The sequence below is a fragment of the Parasteatoda tepidariorum genome, chromosome 6 (assembly GCF_982258835.1).
Source record: "Parasteatoda tepidariorum strain Cologne lab strain chromosome 6, Ptep-v5.0, whole genome shotgun sequence".
Classification (NCBI taxonomy): domain Eukaryota; kingdom Metazoa; phylum Arthropoda; class Arachnida; order Araneae; family Theridiidae; genus Parasteatoda; species Parasteatoda tepidariorum.
Genome location: NC_141760.1, coordinates 29,236,805 through 29,260,480, shown reverse-complemented (window position 1 = coordinate 29,260,480; position 23,676 = coordinate 29,236,805). Strand labels below are relative to the sequence as shown.

The 23,676-nt window shown below is 29.6% G+C and overlaps 1 protein-coding gene across 2 annotated transcripts; it reads right to left on the bottom strand.

Annotated features, from left to right (window-relative positions):
- Positions 1–3,279: 3,279 nt before the first annotated feature.
- LOC107452547 (venom peptide SjAPI-2-like) lies at positions 3,280–13,160 on the bottom strand. Of its 2 annotated transcripts, none has more exons than XM_087165581.1 (2): positions 13,006–13,160; positions 3,280–3,511 (listed from the first exon to the last, which is right to left on the bottom strand). In XM_087165581.1, exons 1-2 carry the CDS (start codon positions 13,058–13,060, stop codon positions 3,324–3,326), a joined length of 243 nt encoding a protein of 80 aa, XP_087021707.1. In that variant the 5' UTR covers positions 13,061–13,160; the 3' UTR covers positions 3,280–3,323. The 2 variants fall into 2 exon arrangements, with proteins under 2 accessions (XP_087021707.1, XP_087021706.1); XM_087165580.1 differs by lacking the exon at positions 13,006–13,160 and adding an exon at positions 5,354–5,512.
- Positions 13,161–23,676: the final 10,516 nt, after the last annotated feature.

Genomic DNA, 23,676 nt, shown 5'->3' with positions numbered 1-23,676 from the left:
ATTTCATTTAAATAGGATATTAGTTGAAACGGTCCTTAAACAAGATATTAAATAAATTAATGTAACTTATAATTTTATAATATAGTTTCATGCAGTTTGTTTCGAATAATTAGAGACTAGTTCAGTGGAACTTAAAAGTTACGAACTAATCTTATGAATCTAGTATTTCATTTATGATTCGAACGTTCGGTAAATTAACTTAAAATAAGCAAACGGTAGATATATTTCAATCAGTAAATAGTTGATTTACGAAATCCCTAACAATAAATAAAATAATTTTCTTAATTAGTTATGACAAGAACAATAAGTTCAACTTTCGAATCAAAATTACATCATTAATCATGAATTGTTTTCTTACCTTGAATAATGGTAATCATCAATAGTGAAAATAATAGTAAAGCAAAAACAAATCGCATTTTCTAGTAGGTAATAAATCTTAGTTAATAAATTTTTAACTGTAATCTAGCTGAACTGCTATATAAACATATAATGAGATTTTGAAAGTTTTGGCTACTTATATAAGGTTATTTTAGTGATCCTAAATATCATTTAAATGCATCAATTTACTTTATCAGTATTAGAATTATCTAATAGTCTGTATGATTAAAAATCAAAATCTGTATGATTAATGACACACCACTGTTTCAAGATTAGAATTTACTATTCTAGGAGGATATTACAAATTATTTTGAAATCTATCCATTGTTTTAAAGGAAATCATTTAAGGACTTACTTTAATTATGATCCTTGAATAAACAAAACAAATGTAAATCTCGTATTGCACCAGCTAAAAATATGTAATTTATTGCAACTCATTGCAACTCATTACGACATATTACGATCGTTACGACGATGAAAAGCCTTATTCTTCTTTATTTTTTTATTTTTTCAAAAAAGAATAAGTAAACTTTTCAAGGCCTTCAAATTTGCAAGGTGGAATCTTTAACTTTTCTTTTTTTGTCAATCAATTCGAAAAGTTTTGCTTACACATTCCTTTTGCTTACGCATTCCCTGTTTATATATCATTTTAACCCCTTAACGGTTTATTTTCAAGAAAACGGTCATAAAAGTGCCCATTTTTTTTATCCCTGAAAACTATATAAAACATGTGTATGAACAATATATATATTCATTTTTATTTTTTGATTTGTTTTTAGCTTGAAATTTTAAAAAAATTAAATTTTTAGGAAAAGTCAACAATGAGGATTACTATGACTTAATGTTGGTTTTCCAGAGAGAAGGAAAATTTTAAAAAATTGTGTTTTAAACATTAAAAAGGAATTTTATTAAACTTACGTATAATATAAATAAAGATTAGTAATTTTTTCTTGTGTGATAAATTTCAAAGCAAGAGATACAGAGGCCAACGTCACAATCTGGACAGTAGTAATGAGTTTCCTTCCAACATCTCTTATTGTTTTCATTTCTTCTGGAGCTGCAAAAATCTACAAATACCTTAATAATATCTTGGTACTGAGATCTGTCGTGTAAAATGAGAAATAAAATGTTTTCCGGGCAAAAGAAATGAATTAGTTTTATTCTTATTGGCACGTTACTACTGAACACTCCAGCCCGGAAATATCACGGAGCAAGAAATAGAGGGCGAAACCTCACCCTGTCATTTTCACGGGAGCGAGAAAGAAGGAGTTAACTCTCAAGGATCATATTTGTGTAACAACTCACAACACAATACTGAATGATTAAAGCACTTTATAGGCTTCAGTATAAATAGTAACAATAATTTTTAAATATTTGACAGTAAAGCAGTGGATGTTAGCTTTCTTAGTGCGGTCATTCAATATTCATAACATTAAAAAAAAGGAAATAGCTCAAACACATATTCTGATATAGTCTAACTTTTCCATGATAATTTTTTTTAACTTAATTTCAACAATATTTCCTTTTAATACACTTTGTCTATTACTAAGTAAATTTATATTATTAACAAGAACCTAGCATTAAGTGTAACAAACATTGCTATAAAACAAGCATTAATCGACTGATTTCGAGATATATGTAAACAATCCACGTTATTTTTCAAGACAATTTTAAAAGTCATATGGATAACATATTAATTTAGGAAGAAATCACAATGAAGGAAAATATTTTTTTATCAGCATGCAGTTTAAATTTAAGAAACTCTCCCCTGTCTTCTGTGCCATTGGAACTCAATGTCAATTTCGCAATCTAGGAATAATTGGCTTTTATCAATAACACAGTAAATTAGGTAGATCTCAGAATAAATGGGAACAAAATTTCCACATAAGATTTAAATTTTAAACTTTATTATCAGAAAACTCGCTTCTGCCCTCTCCGTATTTCGAATTTAATGTTATTTGTATGACCTAAAGACCATTAAGGAAAGTTTAGACTTAATGAGATACTATGTATATGAATTCAACACCTCAACGTTTATTTTACATCAAAACTTATATTGCACTTGCATTGTTAAAATTTTCATTCTAAAATTACGGTAAAATAGCCAGCAACAATCTGTTTATCCAATTAACTGTAAAATGCACGGAAAGGAACATTTTTCCCTTTTAGAGTTTTGAAACAGTTTACAACTAGTATAACTAGAATTCAAACCTATACGGTTTTTTAACTATTGACAAATAACATGGTTTCAAAACCCTAAAAAAAGAAATTTAGCTGGACAATTGGAGCTAGACTTTTGTTTGGTAATACATAATAGAGTGAAATTGGGATTGAATTATGTATTATCAAATAAACCAAGAAATGTGATCTAAATAGTTTAACTGATTGTTTCTCCTATTGTAAGCAATGGGAAATGCAAGACTTTTTTGTGCTAAGCAGTTTTATGGTGCCGCCCTCCATGTGTGAATGATAGTATTGTATTCTAATAATTCAGGGTCACACATTGGGGAGTTCGACACTGGAAACTTTTCATGTGCTGAAGAGAATGGAGAAACTATTGCAGTGTCAATGCGGGAACTCAAACCACCGTCCCTTCACTTGCGAGATTGACAGATTAGCCCTCTAGGCGATAATATGTACCTAGCTGTAAGGTACTTAGTAGAATCAATAAGTGGGTCCAATTGGGTCGGTAAAATACTGACTGTTTAACCGTATTAGGCGAAAGCAGTTAGTAAACTGTTTTCCTCACAATTAACAGTTGTTTTTCTTGAATAGGGTGAATTAACAAATATTAAATTGCTATTTAACAATTTTTTCGAGAAACTTCTTACATAATGGGGCCATTTCCTTGAAAGATTAATGGCAATATTGAGCGAGTAAAAAAAGAATCTTAATCAAAACTTGAGATACGATGCTTTATTTTAAGACATCAAAATATGCATATTTTAGCATTGTGAAGGTTCAACACAATGTTGATCAGACTCTCTTCGGATTGTTCCTCCAGGACATCCACATCCCTTTACACATACTTGGATGCAAGATGTACCAGTATCCATGTAATTGGAACAAGTTTTCGGGCAGGCTGAATTGCAGTCACTATATCTTTCCCCCTTGCTGGCATCGCATTTCTGGGCTGCAATTAAAACATTACAATGTCAGTTTTCTTTTTAAAAAAATTCTGTATTCCGATATTCTTAGATTTGTAGATCACATAACTGTCATGTAATTGCGGATAAAATCTTTGCGGGTGATTATTAAACACTAGCAAACATGACAAAGCACGGGTGAGTGTGATTTACATAATGCTACATGCATCACGGGATCGATCATGGCTCCATCTTTTAATGAATAAAGATGAAATGTCAGAATGTTTTCAAACAACATATTACATATTGTGTCAAAATATACTTAGATATGTATCTCGCTGTTCTGCCCCCAAAGGACAAAAAGCGTAGTCCACCGCAGCGCCAAACTTTATTTGAATATATCAAGGAAGTAAAGTTAGAAATTCAGGAAACAAATGAGAAAAAATGCAAACAGACAAAAAAAAATTATAGGGTTTAAGAGACAAGGGTTAAAAGATTAAATAATATTATTGTTGTTGTTGCCTTGTCTGTTGTAGTGCTAAGTATTTTCAAAAGTTTGAAAAATGATATTATTAATGAATCCAATTTCAAGACAAGGTAAGTTAAGTAATTTCATTGAAGAGTCTCATGACTCCAGTTTTAGTCCCAAAGTCATCATTCTGCTGTTCTCCTTAATTTATTGGAATTCTAAAGCTGAAAATCTTGACAATTTAAATAAACGAACCCTTGATTTGGGATCTATTAAGACAATAAAAAATTGGCTTGCTTGGTATAGTTTTTGGAAAAATCTGATATCTCAATAAAGTGAGTAATTTAAAATGATTTGATTTTGCGCATCCAGTAGTATTTGACGAACTCTAAACGGACTCTTGATTTAGAATCTATTAAAATAATCAGAAATGGAGTGTTTTTTGGAAAATTCTGATATCCCAAGTAAAGTGAGCTTATTTAAAATTTGATTTTGCGCTTCCAGTAGCATTTAATGGACTCTAAACGGACTCTTGATTGAGAATCTATTAAACAATCAAAAATGGCTTGTTTGGTATAGATATTGGAAAATTCTGATATCTCGGTAAAGTAAGCAATTTAAAATGATTTCATTTCACTCTTCCAGTAGTATTTGAATAGAATATTAAAGGTAGTGTCAAAAATTTTAACCCGTAAGTGAGCATAATTAATACTCAAAATGCGCGTTTGAGAAATGGGTATAGTTTTGAAAACTGGATGTAGCTAAAAGTGCGTAATTAAGATTTCGTATTTTGTTATGTAAAATTACATTCGTTAAAATAATGTACAAAATGTATACCTTACAATTCTAAATTATTTCGATTATTATTAAATAAAATATTTAAAAAGACACAATACTTACTAAAAATTATTTTTTGCATGGAATCATCCTTGGATAAACAAATTTTTAAAATCGTATGCAAATTTTTCTAATTCACTTAAAAAGTTCTCGTGATATGGTGAAATTCGCGCAAAAAGTAAAATTAACATTAAGGGGTTCAAACTTTGGACCACTTTCCTGACAAAACTTTTGGGAACATATTTCCGAGATCACAAGCTACCCTTATATATTGGGAGTGAAATTATATATTGGGAGTGATTTATTAAGCGAAAGTACGTTTTCATGTCTCATTTTTTAACTTAAAATATTGCCTGCACTAACTAATTTGAATATTTGAGTTCACTTCCTCGAACCATTAAGATTGAGTTTTAAAACGTAAAGATCCGATCAGTAGATCAAAAGTTATTCAGAGTGGTCCCTTTCTTACTTTGCACGCTGTACATTCTCTCTAATGAGATGTACTAAAGTTTGTTAAAATTTCTGTTATTGGTAATTTTTCAAATTTAAATAATATAATTTGTATACAAATGATTCTGCTTACCTTGGCATGCTCCGATTATTGTAGCCAAAACGACGCACAAAATGAAAACTCTCATCTTGGGAAAAATATAACTCAATCTGATATTTTATTTTTAAGTATCTATTGCTCAACTTCTAACACATTTATACTGAGTTGTTATCATAACCTGAATCTTTAAATAGTTGACGTATGACAAAGATGATATCTAAGGACAGGTGAAACGACATTAATTGCATTTGAATTTCTTTATGCTGCTGTTCATTTAATATAAAATGCACTTCCTGCATTGTGTAATAAGCTTTCTAACAAGCTATTTAAAATTCTGTTGTATTTCTGAAATTTCATTTATTTTTGAATTTTATGTTGGACTTTTGTAAACAAGGTAAAAAGGGAAAGAAAATGAAGTAAAAACAGTCCTTGTCATAAATGACTCATAAAAACTTCTTATCATATAAAAATTTATAGACGTTGAATTTTAATGAAAAACAGGGGATTTTAAAACCTGATGTCATCATCAGATAAGTTTAAAAGAAAAGGGTTTAAAATAATCAAAAACCTGCGTTATTTTAAAGCTTTCAAACATATGCTTAAACAATCATCAACAAGAACGTTTTTGACAAATCATGCCATGCTCTAGGGCAGTGTTTCCCAAAGTGTACGCGTACCATCAGGGGTACGGGAACAGTTTAGCGGTGTTCTTACAACAAAAGAACATTTCAAAAAAATTTTTTTTAAAAACAAAGCTCTCCATGAAAATTTACAATTAAGTATTTTTCTATTGGCTATTTTTTGCTGAGTTAACAGTTAATAATTAGTATTGTCAAAAACCAGTATTAATTTTTGACTTTTGTGCAATTTTTTTTTATAGTAAAAAATACATTCATTTCTTTATTAGGGGGTACACAGCGTTACGAAAAATTTAGAAAGGGTACACAAAAGTCATATAAGTTTGGGAAACACTGCTCTAGGGTAATATGATAAAATTACCAAATTTTACCACATTCAACAAATTTTATCCTATATTATAACACCCTTTTTTATTCCTAATTTTTCCAAAATCATTACCAAAGCACTTCGATAAAACTACCGGGCATTTTGGTGCTCTTCTAGAGGCAGAAACACGCTAAATACTACCACAATTCCATAAAAATTTTCCACTTTTCATACTCTGGTACTTTTTACCATCCCCTTTTCTCAGTGTAGTACAAGTGCATTTTGTACCCTATTTTTTACTCAATAGTATATTGTTTCAAATGTACAATTTTGAAATCAGTTTTATTGAAAGATGTGTACACATATTGCACTATATTTTTGTTCAATTGTCCGAATCTACATGTATTAATATTATGAAAAGATATTGAGCAAGTAGAAAAAACATTAATTACGACAATTTTGAAATGGTTTTATTGAAAGATGTCAAAATATGCCAAGCGTAGTTATCATTAGGATTAACACAATGTTAATCAGACTCTCAATGAAATGCTTTTCTTGGAAATTTTGACTATTTTTGCACCTAAACAGACAAATGAGCACAAAACTAATAAGTAGAAAAAAATAAAATAAAATTTTAAGAAAATTATATTTAAATAATTAGTTAAAAACTACGTTTTCAAATAGTTTTAAAATAATGAATAATTATATTTCTTAGACCTAAAACGTTAATCTAACTTGAAAAAATTATTCATTCAGCATTTCTTGTTTTAGATCTGCTAAAACAATTTTTTTCTTCTTCTTTTTAGTATTCTGAATAAACGTGTTATTTTCAAAAGAAAAATTTCAATTTTTGCTGTTTCAAGTAATCATTCGAATAAATACATCGTTTACTAAGTAAGTTTAATCCATAGAGGAAGAAACTACCCAAAATCCATGTTTTAAAACTTCTATATCGTAACTTCATGATTATCTAAGTGATTACTTAAATTATTTTTCTTTGGTTTAAATATTGTTTTTGTTATCAGGTAGTGATGAAACTCATTACAGCAAGTGCCTTATAAAGTAGAGCGCAATGTAAGGCTAAAGCAAATAGGCTCTATCTTATGATTCACAATGCGCCAATATTTTATACGTTACTGTAAAATATTGACGATCTATAAATATTGTTTTATTACCTCCATGAAGATTTTTGTTTTGCAGTTCCTTATTTAAAAAAACCTTTGTTCTTGGCTACTTATGTCTTTTCAAGAATAAGACTTTTCAATTCTTAGTAACATTGATGTAAAGTGAAGTAAAATTGATGCAACTTCAATCTACAATCTAATTTGACGTAACTTCAATCGTATTAAAAATTTCCCTAACAAATATTAACACTGATTCATGATAGCGTGCAAATTTGAAATTCTTACATTTGATTGCACTATACTAAAACTTGGCTTAAAAGAAAATATGGTTTAACATACCATACATTATCTTTTAACACTGAGATATGATAATAATAGCTTGTAAGATATTTAATATCTATTAACACTAAGACAATAAGTCCCTGTTAACACTACGATAACAAATATGAATAAGCACTAAAATATTTCTTTTCAGACAATAAATCATTTGTTGTTAGTGTTCCTTAGAAACTATTATTATTTTATCATCATATATAATTTTAAAAATATCCCTTCGAAATAAAAAAATTATATTTAAAAAAATGAATTTTGAATAGAGTAGGAATTCAAATTACTAAGCATGGCAAAAACAAAACTTAGACAAAGTTTTTGCATAATAGAACAGAAATTAATTAATTATTTTAATTTATGCGTTAATTTTTTTTGTCTAACACTTTAACTGTAAAACGCTTTATAATATATCTCTTAGTTTAAGTATTGTTTTTTACTTATTTACAATGTCAAACAGAACAGAGATTTGATGGCTCAGGGGATAGAGCACTCGCCTCCTAATGAGGTATCCCGGGTTCGAATCCAAGCAATGGCTGTTCGATACAAATTCCTCGCCTGCCTCTCACCGACCACAGTGCTGACATAAATCATCCTCAGTAGTAGATGGATCATGAGTAAGAGTCCCCTTAACGTCAGGCGAGCTGTGGTAGGCTTTCATGGTTTTCCCCTCCATGCAACGCCAATGCAATCAGAAAGTCCTCCACGAAGGCGAATTTCTTCCAATACTTGATGCAGGAATTTCCTTGTCTTCTGGATTGGGTTCAAAGTTACAAGACTACGGAGTTGAACATCGGTAGTCCTAAACTGAAAATTGGCTCGACTGTTCAACGACGGTTTTAAAATTATAAAATGTCAAACAAAAGTCAGATGCTATTTTAAAGTTGTTCACTAAGGAAATCTGTCGTTTGCTCTGTACACAAAATTTCGACTTTCTAAAACAATCATTACAGTGGAAATGAGATAGATTAAAATTAACGACTTGCGGCTCATTGATGAAGATTTCACTTAGCATTTGTAATTAAATGAATATTACTGTAAAAAAATAAGGAATAAAATTTTACTGGATTTAATTACAAAATATAAAATTTTTAATTTAATAAAATTTTACTATAAATGAAAAAAAAATTAATAACAAAATAAAACATTTTACAGGAAAAGGAATTTTACAGATGCTGCACTCAGTGTGCCAGTACTTTTTACCGTAAATTGAAAAAGAATTTTTTACAGTGTAGATATTTTGGTTAAATACATATATATTAAAATATTTGACAAAACTGAATCGTCTATGGCTTATTTTGGAACAATGGCTTCAGCTAAACCAATGAGAAAATTTCATTTCTTAAATTTGTCCGAATTTAAAAATCTTATTAAAAATCAGGAATCGACTTCGTAAAAAGTTTGCAATTGTACTCATTCAGCCTCATGTTGAATTTCGTATTCTTAGAGTCTAGCGTTTACCCACAATCCGGTATATAGACACACAAACATACTCTTTTATTTTATTATATGTATAGGATAATGTATGCCGTATATATTTTCAGAATCCCCCCAAAAAAGTTTAAAAAAATGTCCAGATTAAAAAAGTAATTAAAAATTAAGATTTAAAGAGTGAAAAACAAAACTATTGCCTAAATCTGTGAAATCTCTATTGAGGAAAGTGAAATTTAAACATCCAATCTAGTTTAATTGCCAATTGAAACTACGTTGTTTCAAATAATTGACATTAAACTCCTTTTAATTTATTTAAGTCTTTAAACAAATTTTTTTTGAATTTTTTAAAATTTATCCAAATTTGAAACTAACATGATACTCGACTTAAAAAGAAATCGACAAGCAATTTTTGAGAAGAACTAGAACTTCCTTTTCGGAATATCCAGCTATCTTTGATTACTGGTTTATCTTTTGTTTAAAAATGAAAACTCATTAAGTGTCCCACCGATTCGCAATCACAACTCTCGAGTACACCCTCTAGAGGTTAGTTTATTTTCAGGCTTTTAATTATTAAGTTTTCATTTAGTTCTATCAGAATCATTGACAGAGTAAGACGCCATTTTTTTTGGCAGCAAATAAGAACAAAATTTCTCTAAGGAAAAGACAGAAGAACTTGAAAAAACTACCTAAAACATTGATAAATCTTTCTGAAACTGAACAAGCCAAGCATTTGAAGAACAATTTTTAAATACTTTTTAACTTCTATTATCAAGCTTGCAACTGATAACTTCCAATTTCATGATCGTATACTGTTAAAGATGTGTGTATTACGGTAAAATACATTTCTTTCTTTGCCTTCAATTCATTACAAATTAAAGTGAAGTCAACATTGCTTACTTTACGCCAATGAATAAATATGATTTCAGAACGTGCAGAACTGTAATAGTTATAGAATAATATATATTTCTGAATCTATGTAATTCGGAAAACAACAATAAAAAATCATCCAAATTACTTCAAATAATATCATTTATGTTGATTATTAATAAGTTTTAATCCTTTTCTAAATAAGTATTTTTTTTTTAATTTTGAATAAATTATTTCAACTAGAATTCAGCTATTCTGTTTGTAAGTTACATATTGAAATTCATATCGCGATCTCACAATTATAAAATTTTGCTGTGTGGTATGTCGTCTAAAAGTAGGGGAGAGTGGGGTCAATTGTAGCAGGGTACGATTGTAACAGAGCAAAAATTTCGAGTGTCGGGTTCTAGATTTGGTTCCTAGGTGGTGCACAAGGTGTATTTAACAAATCTACATGTACACCCCTGATGGCAACCATTTTTATGTACTTTTGAAAGAGTTACATCACAAAAGATATTTCGCGTCACGCAAGTACTTTTTTTGGTATTAGAATATTTTATTGTAACAAAGTAATTTTGTTTAAACAAATAAAAATTAGTAACCGAATATGTAAGTGGACACCTTAATTAACATTTCAATAAAAAAAAAGATTAGTTTTGCTAATTAACTAGCATTGTTTTTAACAAATGAAGCTGAAATGGCGTCTTGGGGACAATTGTAACAATAAGTAAAGGGACGATTGTAACAGCTGAAAATAAATAATCTTATGTTTACAAGCCATTACTTAACTCTTTAAGAACCACCAATAGTTTCCTATAGCATTTATATTATGTTGCATGTGCATTATTTTATTTGTCACCTTTCACAGCATAAATTAAAATTTTTAACCCCTTAAAATTAAAAGTTTAACCCTTTAGGTCTCTGCTCATTATTATTTTTACTCCTAAAATATCACTACTATTTTGATCAATAAAAAAATATATCACAACTATGATAATATGCATAATTAACTTTGTTTTAGTTGAATTTATGAACTGTTACAATTGACCCCGTAAGTGGGGACAATTGTAACAAGTGCACGACTGTCAAAAATTGTTAATAACTAATATAATAATATTTAAAATCAGGTATTTAATTTTTTTTCTAGTAGGGGATAGTCTACTTTACTCATCTGTCAATTAATACTAATTATATATTGGATTTTTTGTTAGTTAAAAATAGTTAAGTAAAAAATGTTACAATTGACACCACTCTCCCCTAATGAGGGGATAATCTATGCATTTATTATTTGATAATAAAATTTTCAAACGAAGACCATTTTATTTGGAACTCTCCGGATTTATAAAGCAAGTAAGTGTTATGATTTTTTTTTAAAAATTTACTTGTAAGTAATTTTTTTTTAATTTGATGATAGTTCTCTACAGAATGGTTTTTACATCTGATTTTTTAACGCTAAAAAAAGGAAAAAGAAACAGTATGAAAGTTTTTTATTTCACTATGAGGAATTTTTAGAATCGTTTTTTTTTTCTATCGTAAGCATTCTTTATTTTGCGTTTTCTAGTTTATAATTTTTTGAAAAAAATTGTTTCAATTCTTTTTTTTTTTTTTTTTTTTGCAAAATTAAATGGTATCACATTACGTGTTTATGTATACTTTTTGCATATTTTAATGGTTGAAACAATATAATTGGAAAAGTATGGAATGTAAAGTTTAAATAGGTCTTTCTTGTTATATCATTAAATTTAGTAAAACGATTTCACAGGCATTAGGTTTTAACTCTAACTACGAAGATACAAATTTTTTTCCTGTTTATTTACAAATATTTTTCCGATGTGTTTTGGCTGTTCCTTCTCTAAAAAAAAAAAAAAGAGATACCATTTTGTTTTCGCTTGCATAAGAAAGAATATCAAACATTTTTCTTTTTTAAATTTAATAAGCCACAATAAAGAAGGAACGCTACAATGCTACATTGAAGACATCTCCAAAGCAACTGAATGACTGTTCGTATAGAAATCGCAAGTATTCGTCTCAAACAACAACGTCCCCTATAGTTCGTTGCGATCGCGAATTCTCTTATTGCTACCTTTGTTTTTTCCCTCTCTTCCTCTCACGCTTTTCAACTTGTTATATTTGTCATATTCGGATACAAAATACGAAATCGAAATACGAATACGAAAATACGAAATCGAAATGCAGGCTTGCGTCATCAGCAGTTCAAATTGGCAAAACGCCAACGCAAATCACATACCAATAGCGAAAGCTAACCGAATTCTGAAGGTTTGAATGTATAACGGAAAAATTCTGCACGTTTGGTATTTCTTAAAGAAAATGAGCGGTCAAAAAACATCTTTAAGAAAATATACCTTTCTTATTGTCCTTTTTATAAGTTTCCTTTTAATTTTTATTCGATTTCTATAGTAGATAATATATAGTTAATCAATTAAAGTTAAATTTTAAAAACGAAATCGAAATGCAGGCAATAGATATTAAAAGAAAATAGTTCAAAGGTATAGAGTTTAAACTACGATCAAAACTATTGCACCATGGTCTTTTTTGTGCTTCATTTAAAATAGTATAAATTCTCGTTGAAATAGGGGGGGGGGGGTATATTTGTATCCGAATTAGAAGGCAAGATAGAACTTACAATTTTAAATTAAGCTGAAACTTGAAATTCTTCAAAGCTTTAAAAAAGAAACGTGTCTCAAAAACAAAATCAGAAAAACACAATATACTTATTTTATACATCTTACTTTGTTTTAAGTAAGTTGAATATTTTGTTTTTAATTTTTTTTTAAATGTAAAACTAATAGTAAACAAATTAACGTAATAAATTGTCAATATTCAAACACAATACTTTTTTCTTATAAATGCCATAAGAACACACAAAACTCAAGAGAAAGTTTCAAAAATTTATTTTGAACTTTAAATAGTTATATAGCCAATCTTTAATAAATTTCTACATGAGTTTTTTTTATAAATAGTTCAGCTTACCTTGGCATACTGCAACAGCAACAGCCAATGTGACGAAAAAAACGAAAGTTTTCATCTTGTTAAATTTAAGAAGATATTCTGAAGTTTATTTTTTATTCTGAAAAGTTTTGCATGGAATTCTACAGTAAGTTATGCTTTTATAGGTTATAAAAACTAATAAAAACAGCTGGAAAAACACACGTAACCTTGATTCAAAAAAAAATTATTGACTCAAGTTTCTGTTTTATATTTCATCAATTCCTTATAATGTATTCATTGTTGTTACAGCTTTTAATAGGATCGTGAGATTCGTGATTAGATTCGTGATTTAGATTCGTGATTTAGATTTCGTGGCTATCATATTGTTGAGTTCATACCACTTATTTTTATTTATTTCTTATATTTACTTACAAATACCTTTACTTACGATCAATCATTTAGTTCTATTTTATAGTTATTACTGATTGGTTAGGTGGAATAAAAAGTATAACATTCTACATTAAAGCATAATTTTTTTTTAATATCAAAAGAGTTAATAAAAAATGAATCAAATGTCACTTAATTTTTCTATAAGAAATTTAATCACTCTATTTGCTCAAGCAACATTTACGCATTAATATATTCTATTCTTATTTATTTTTGACCTTTGATTATCTATGATTGAAATTTTCATTTTTAGATATCTATTAAAATAATGTTTATCGAAGACACTGAAAAAAATATATTTGAAGGTGCCTTAATACTAAAAAACAATGTACCCAACATTTCTCTTAACAGCACAGTTTAATATTAAATTTATGTAACAAATTGCAATCCATTCTGATAATTGTCATATAATAATGCTTAATAAAATTTTAAAACAATGTTCTAATTTAAGCCATGTTGCAAAATTTAATTTTAAATGTATATACTTTTATTGGTAAAATGAATACAATTATATACTCGTAAAAAATAATAAAAACATTGACTCATCCTTTCTATTATTAGACTACCTGTCAAAAATGACCACAAAAGTAACGTATTCCCAATGGACAACTTATGAAGGTTTCACTTTGCCCAAATTTCTAATTAAGAAAATCCTCGCAATCGGATTCTTGCAACTAATCATATGGTTGCATACATGGGAATGTTATTTTTAAAAAATAACGAGTAAAAGTACAAATCCTTTAGGCAAAAGAAACGAATAAATAGTAAAAAAGTTTAATTTTAAAGCGAAATTTTTACTCACAGTTATAAAATTTAATTATCTGAAGATAATTCCACGTAAAAAAATAATGTTTGATAAATATTTATTATTTTATTAAGCAATGACTGAAAAAATTTGATTTATTCGGTATAAGAAATTCTTACAAATTTTAAAGTATCACATTTTAAATGACAAAATAAAAAATTCGGACGTAATCGGTCGAATAGTTTCCGAGAAATCAAATTTTGAATATATGTTTGTAAGATATAACTTATGGTTATGAAGAATATTTCTATGACTTAATGTAAGGATAACCAATGGAAATGCTTGAGGATGCATTTCTTCTTAAGCTTTCAAAAATAATTATAATAATAATTATAATAATGAATAGTAGCGATTATGTTTGAAATCTATAATTTCATGTATGAAACGAAAATAAATTCTTAGCACTAATAACAGGGCCAATGTAATAAACACGAAACTACTTTAAAATATTTTTCGAGAAATTTCAATGCTTAGAAAGGAACAATTGAAATTTCAACGTTAGTTGCTGTTTTCATTAAGGCACGTATTTAATTTCAATAGCAATACAATGAACATTGAAAATATTTAGTTGTAATATTCATTTTTGATTCACCAATGCCCAAATTTAAAAATAATTGTGATAGGATAAAACTTTTAAGCCAAATTAATGATTAAAATCCAAACATGCATGCTGTACTAGTAACCAAGGATATCCACAAAAAATTTTCAGGGACAGATTGCGAATAGAAAAAAAAAATTCATCAAAATATTTCAAAAATCTGGTTATTTTTTTAAAATTTTTGTGTTATCCTTAATTTTCAAATGCAATTTTAATAATTTGTTCAAATCTACTAAACTTAAGTTTTTTAGTATGAAGTTCAGTTTTTTCATATTATTTCAACTTAAGCTTTTTAAAAAAATAAATAAAAAATAAATAAAAATTATAATACTTTAAACTAAATATAGTATATCCCATTGAAAACAAACTTGTTTTACTTTAGTATTAATATTTTACGAAACGTAAATTTTAAGTTGTTTATGGCATTAAATTTTTAAAAATTTTTTTTCATGAAATAAATTTCACCAATGAAAATGAAAAAGGTAAAATTTAAAAAACGCGAAATATAATTCGAATATTTCTCTGAGATCCCTACATTGATGCCATACCATAGTCAGTAGTAACAAATTTTATCGCATTTATTTGACGTAGAACAAATTTAGATATGATTCAATGTATTTATTTAAATATTTAGAATCATTGTTGCTTTTCAGCATCAAATTGGAAACAAAAATCCATTGGTTTTTACTTTCAAACTATTTAGACAGGTACTACATACATGTCATCTTTAAACACACATCTTTCATCAGTTTTTATTTTTCAGAACGGAAGCTGGTTTATTTAATCTTAAATTGTTTAATTGGTTTAAATTAGATACAAGCACAAGTCAGTGGCTTCTCCTTTATTTTTTTCATTTATTTCAGTACTTATTACAGGAATTCCTCTGAGGGTTGTGAAGGGATATGTGTCTTTTTTCTTTCCCGCCAATTTACATTAGGGGTTATATATATTCTACAGATTCAGAATACGTTTTATCAAAGAGATTGCCATAAATGATAAAATGGAAGTTAAACAAACATATCCAAAGATAAGTGTGGACATAGCTAGACATTGGGCTGGGGACATCCGATGACCTTCACACTTTCAGATTCAGGTTTCACACCAAAATCGCGATTTCTTCCGATTTTTTTCATGTCCCCCCCCCCCCAGAGATGTATATGCTTGGTGACCACGACTTTTAGCATAGGTTGTTAAAAGAGAAAATAGCGATTTGTCTGGGGAACAACATTTACAACACAACAACATTACAACATGAACAATATTTCGAAAGAAAAAAAAATATTTTGAGGAAAATTTTAAAAAAAAAAAAAAAAAAATCAGAAAAAAATTAAGGATTTTTTCGACATTTTCGTTCTAAATACTTGTACTTTCCCAGAAAAAGCAACGAAAAAACAAGTAAAAGTATTTTTTTTTATTTCCAATGGCATATCAAAAGACAACTATAGCTAAAAAACAGACAATAACATGAGAAACAGAAGGAAAGATGAGCAATACAACAAAAACAAAACTACAGTGAGTCTATCGATCGTTCATTTTCTGACGGGCTCTCCAATGCTTCTCCCACAAGTGTCCCGAGTTTAGTGCTGGGCAGTGCCTAATGTGGTTCATGTGATTAGCCCATTTCTTCTTGGATATTACACAGTGTGCAAATAGGACTTGGTAATATATTTATACGGAATAGATGTTTGGAAAGGCAGTCGGGGCCAGTACCGAGGAGAAAGGTGGCCACAGACCTGTCCCTTGGCCATAGTGTCGTTTATCCATTTCTTGTCCTTGTTTGCCACTTTTATGTTTTTAAACAAGTAAAAGTATCAAATTAAAAAGGTAACTAAGTACGAGTACTTTTTATTTTTACTTCCGTTACAAAAAACGAAGTAACAGTATTGTTATGCATGTATGGTTGTGTCTAATTACGTGGTTGTACGTAGCACGTTAACGTTACAGACCTAAAGATTGTTTATCATAAATCTGAATCAATTTTCAAACCAGATTTAATTGGATACCAGCAAGCGTCGTAATCTGTTGACCCCCACGTGACAGAGCTTGCAAGTATCCGATTTCCTGAATGTGTTTAAAAAAATTTTTTTAACATTTTTTAAATCCAGTAAACTCATAACACGAACATAAAGTCACTGATTGGTTCAAATTAAAGTCCATTTGAATTTCATATGAACGGAAAAATTACCAAAATGAATGGTTTAAATATACCGTATATTTTGATTTTTAATCCCAGAATTATGGTTCTTTTTTAGCGGTAACTATACATAGTACTATACATTACAGTAATTTTACTAGGGTAATTTATTTTACTAGAGAGGTTGTGTAAGGTTTGTAGAGATGTAAAAGTGGTTGTGTAAGGTTGGTGGTAAAGGAGGTTGAGTAAGTAAGAAAAAAAATTAAGTACGAGGATTTTGAAGATGATTTTATTAAAGGATAATAAAATATATCAAATTTAGCAATCCTTAGGATCAACACAGTGTTGATCCGACTCTCTTCGAACTGTTCCTCTTGGACAGTCACAATTTGCGGCACATGATGCTACAGGATCAATGTAATTAGAACAAGTAAGAGGACAGGGTGAGTGGCATGTGTGTGTTATATTCTTCCCCTTTGCTAGCATCACACGTAGGTGGATCAGCTGCAATTTAAAAATTATTTTAATGCATACCACGCAGTTTATTCAATTTTTAAAGCATGTATAAACATTTACTTAGTACTAAGTACACAGCACTAAGTTTACGTCTCCTGAGCTTAGACATTGGAGTGTAATCATATTGAATTGTTAAAATTTTACAGATCCTATAATGATAATCGCGTGATGCGTGATGATTAATTGACCAAGGGTATGACGAGGCATTAAGGGTCTCTTTTAAAGAGAAAAATGATTTAAACTTGCGGGAAGTAATATAGTTTGTCTACGGAAGAACTCCCCCCACCACAAAATCTGAGGCCGCCTGCTGCTATGGAAACAAAAATAGCGCATTTCTGGGAGGGTAGCTTCTCTTCAGTCGAGGGCAGACACAGTAGAAAGACGAAAACGATTTCCTTTCTCTCGCCGACCCGAAGCAAAACCTGCCCTAAGCAATGACCCTACACCCCTACTTGAAATAGTTATACCTCGTTACCATAGTCACCGCAGCGGGTCCAGACGAACGGATAGGGGAGTTTTTACTTTAGACAAATTATACATCTGGAGTTCTTCATATGAACTTACTCAGTAACTGATCAATATTTTTAAATACATATTAGTTCATTTTATTCATTGAAATTACTTAATCTTCGAATTTTAAATTTTGAGCCTTTACTTTTAATTTTGAAAGTTTATCATTGGAAAGTTATATGTGAATGAAGCTTTTGTACTCTTGCTGACGACCTTTTACATAAATCAATTATAGTTAAAGCTGTAACATTAAAAGCTAACAAGGAAAGCGTTATGTAATGTCTATGATACTTTTAGCTCTTTGACTTAATAATCCGTATTTTTTATTTATTTTTTATTTTTATGTTATGAGTATTATAATTTTCTACAAAAAATGCACCTTACCCTGTCTTACTTTGGTATTAAGCCAATACAACAACCAAAATGAAAACTTTTAATTGAGCACCTAAGCACCGTTTATATGTAATATTTCTATAGCCATTTTGGAAAAAATTAAAAATAAATCTAAATAATTGCTTAACTAAATTTATATTTCAAATAAAATATAAAGTTATTATAAATAAAATCTTTACTTATAACTATTAAAATATGACATAAATTATTAATTACGGCAACTTACGACAAATGAATCTAAACAAATACTTCACGAACAGTGAGCCAAAAAATAAATGGACCACCCTGAATGCGATCTGAGGATCGGATTTTCACCTTCTAGAATTCAATCTTGACGGACCTAGGGTTGACTTAAAATATGCTAATAATTTGATCCGGATGAAATCAGATACAAAAACGTGCTTTCTCAAAAAAATTACACCTTTTTCTTGATGTATGCGGATTTTTGACACCCAAAATTTAGAGAGTAGTGGCAATCTGGGAAATATGGTCCCGATAGTTTGGTTAACAGAACTGTCTAAAGCTTGGTCCCCTTAATGTTAATTTTATCTCACAATATCACAAGAACTTTTTAAGCCTTTGCATTGAAAAGTCTTTGCACATAGTTATTAAATTTGCTTATCCAAACATAATTTCATACAAAAAAAAAACTTTTTGTAAATATTTATTATTTTTTGTTTAGTACTAGTTGAAAAAAATTTGAAATGTTAGGTATACAATTCTTAAACATTTCAAAGAATGTAATTTTACGTGGAAAAATATAAAATTTGAGCAAAATTGATAAATTGTATAATTTACTGTATAATCATAAAAATTTTTCGATTAGTATTAAAAAAATAATAAATATTTACTGAATGTTATTTTTTGCAGGAAATTACTTTTGGATAAATGAATTTTACAATTATGATCAAAAAATTTTCAGATAGCTTAAAAAGCTCTCGAGATATGGTGAAATACGCAAAAAGTGAAATTAACATCCAAACTTTGAATCACTCTCCTGACCAAACTATTGGGCTTATATTTCCCAGATTGAGGCTAGTCCTATATTTTCGGATTCAAAAATCTAAATCTGCTGAAAAAGGTATGTTTATTCAAAGAAAGTACCTTTTTTTGCCTTATTTCGTAACTTAAAATATCATCTGCACTTACTAATTAGCATATTTGAGGTCACCTCTTCGAACCATTAAGATTGCGTGAACGTTTTTTTTCTTCTTTTTTTTTGTTCACTGTACAACTAATTGCTTAACGCTACTTAAATTATTATTTAAGCCAACCTAACTAAATAAATTATATTTATAGTGTTGCCAATTTATATAGAGAAAATACTCATATTTTTGGTGCCGCATAAGAGAAATAAATATATAAGTAACATATCGATATATTTTATATATATGTTTTATGGACTGCAGGGATCGAAATCACTGTCCTCAGCTCTCAACCAGAAGATTGAGCAACATTTTTACAGACTGCATCCTCGGAGCCCTATTGTTATGAAGTTATATTGTATTATATTTTTATTGTAATAATATAATACAATATAACTTCATAACAATAGGGCTATTCGAATTATTATTTCCTGCTCGAAATGATTCTAAAAATATCTAATAATCCTTCTTTTTTCTTCCAAAGAATTGAATTTAAATCAATTAGCAAAATTATCACATTTGCAAATAGTGACACCATGCTGATTTTTTCCTCTTAAAACTGACACATGATAGATTTGTTAGCACAGTATATATTCTAATTGCCTTCATATTTTTTTTTATCAATAAATAAATAAAAATTAATGAACTGGCATTAATGAATGACATTTACTACTAATATTCATAGTTCACCCACTTATTTCTATAGGTTTTTATTTTTTTAATTTAGTTTGTTTAATTATGAACGCTATGCATTAAATTTGAAACTCAATAGGTTGCAACACAATGAAATATGAAAACACAATGGATACAGTAAAATGAATGAACGGTAGTGTACGTATAAAATATTGTTTGTTTAAAGTTTCTTCCGTTATTTAGGAGAAGAGTTACACAGGGTACCCTATAACTCATGGTACATGCGTTAGGGGTAGATAGTAGACAATTAGACAAGTACAAATCGCACCACCATACAATCCGTGGTCCGAACGCAAGTCGTAACGTGCTGGAGGGCGCGAACTATTCTTCTGGGTCTGGACTAGTAGTCGTAAACTCAAAAATTGGGTCAGCTTTTCAATGGCGGTAGTGAAATAAAATAAAATAGATCCATAAGTCAAGCCGTGGTTGTGACCCGGGTTTGAATCCCGGTGATGGCTGTATTATTCGAAATCCGCTACCGGCTAGCACTGACTACTGTGCAAACATAAAATATCGTCAGTGGTAGGCGAATTATGGGTTAGAGCTCCCTTGCCGTCTGGCCAATCCTGGTTGGTTTTCTTGTTTTTCTCAGCATCTAACACAAATGCAGGTCAGATCCATGAAACAGTTCTCGACGACGACGAATTTCTCCCAATACTTGATCTAAGAGTTTTCTTTTTCTTCCGGTTTAGGTTCAAAATTACAAGGCTAAGGAAATGAACACTGGCAGTCGTAAACTCATAAACGGGTGGGCTGTTCAATGATTGTTATACAATATAAAATAAAATGGCCCCTTAGATTCTGCTGAAGACCCTGTTGCCTGGGTACTCGTAGCAGCTGACACCATAAGAGAGATGCTTGGTGACATCAGTAACCTCTTAACATGTTCTTTTTTTTTTTTTTTTTTTAAATATTTACTTTTAGCATGCTTTATAACAAGGGTTATAATACATGCATTGAAGAATTAGAATAACAAATTTGGATTAAAAATACAAAATGAAATACAAATATAAAATATAAAAGCAGACAAGTAAAATCAAAAAGAAAGAAAAGGAATATTATGAACAAACTTTTGAAAAATTGGTAGACAGTCAGTATTGATCAGAGTACGACAGTTTGGCGGCCATTGTAGTCCACTAGTGATTACATGTTTGAAAAGTTCACTACGATGAGAGTCTAACTTAGGGCAAAAGAATAAAATATGTTCAATATTTTGAATTTTATTTTGATCACAGCTGCCGAGTGGAGATTCTACGTCAGGGGTGTCAAACTCGCGGCCCGAGATGAACATTTTTGGGGCCCAGTCAATATCCGAAGCAAAGTAAAAATAAAATAGAAATGTGAATTAGAAACGAAACCAGCAAATAAAGTTATAATAAACTTCATTTATAAACTATATGGATCCTTTTAAATCGTACGCGCGAAAATATAAAATTCTAATTGGCTGAAAGGGAGTCCGTTTCACACTAAGCTATCAATTAGATAGTACATATTCAGGTTTATCCTACTATAGCGAAGTACGTTGGTTATCTTGCTCCAAGGTTCTCAAACAATTCTGGGATTTGAAAGAAGAAATATGTAAGTTTTTACAAACTAAAAATCAAGATACAAGCTTGTTCTCCGATCAAATATGGTTGCAAGATTTATCTTTTATGGCTGATATAACCAAACACTTATCCGATTTAAATTTATTGTTACAAGGCAAGGATCAGATCATTAAGAACATTTTTGACATAATTAAAGCATTCAAATGTAAACTATTTCTTTAGGAAAGGCAACTGAAAAATGAAGGTTTGACGCACTTCCCAACGTGCAGCAAGAACAAATCTAGTTTAGATGATACTGCATGGTATCAAAAATACGCAGAAAAAAATTTCAAATCTTGGAACAGAATTTGAAACAAGGTTTAAAGATTTTAATTCTTTGGAAGACAAATTTTGTTTGCTTTCTTCGATTTTCTCAATAAATATAGACTTAGTACCCTGTTACATGCAAATGGAAGTGATTGAGATTCAGTGCGACTCAAATTTGAAAGCAAAAGTCATTGAAGTGAGTGTGCCTAAATTTTACGAATATTTACCGGCAAGGTTTGAAAATACTCGAAAATTCGCATATGAAATTATTTCCATGTTTGGAAGTACTTATCAGTGAGAGCAATTATTTTCTGTCATGAATGGAAATAAATCTCCCGTCCGAAATCGTATTAATTACGCTCACGTTGGGTCAATTTTGAAAGTAGTTTCGGCCAGTAAAATTTCTCCCGAAATAGAAATGATAGTAGCAAAGAAGAGATATCAAGTATCAGGACGTAAACAATAATTTAACTTTATATATGTTTATTACAATTCAAAATAAAAATATTTGTTTTCTATGAACATTGATTTTTTTTGCGGCCAACCTAAAGTTAAGCATTGTTCATTTGGCCCAAGTTAGCTTTTGAGTTTGACACCCCTGTTCTACGTGCTTGAATCTATGTAGGTATTCTTTACAACGAGCGTGTCCGGATAAGATTTGTGTGAATTTAAAATTAGGAATGAATTTTTGGGTCATTCTTTCTTGCACTGATGGAAAAAACTTCTTTGTTACATTGCCGTTTTGTTTGGAGTCCCACTCACCTTGCCACAAATCCCCGGTCTTTCGAAGAATATCATTTTTGATAAAAGATTTAGGCAATTTACTGAAGCTGATAGTGAGATCTGATTCGGCGGCCGCTTTTGCAAGCTCATCAGCCTTATCATTTCCGATAACTCCAGAGTGGCCCCTGACCCAATTAATAGTAATTAACGTGTGGCCCAATTAATAGTAGTTAACGTGTGTAACGTGTGTACAGTCCGCAAAAAAAAAGATATCACCCTGAATAACTTTCGTTTTAATGATCGGATTTTCACGAACTAAGTGTCAATCTTAACTGTTCCTGGGGGTGACTTCAAATATGCTAATTAATTAGTGCTAACTATTAATTAAGTTACGAAATCAGACACAAAAACGTACTTTCTCTGAATAAACATATATTTTTTTTACATATTTGGAATCTAGACACTTGAATTAGGGGGGTAGACAAAATTAAAAAAAAAATTGGATCGTACATTGGGTCGCAATAAAGGTTTATATATTTGGCGATAGTCCAGACAACCGCCAAAAAAAGTCGCCTGCACAAATAAATATTTTAAGATAACCCATTGACTAATTCAAAAGAGGAATGCTAAATTTTACTAGGTTGCTAGGCAACCAAGATCTGACCGTAAAAAAATTGAAATAAAGTTCTGTGATTGCTTGGAGAGGTTTTATTAATTGTTAATAGAAAATATCTCGAAATTTCTAGGCAATAGACGATTTTTAACTTGATTTCTGTCCAAAAAGCAAAAAAAAATTTTTTTTAATCCCCTTTGAAAAGAAAATTTGAATCGATTTATAAATTATTTATGATGTTCTAAGTTTTTGGAATTTAAACACATGAGCTTTTTATCTGATA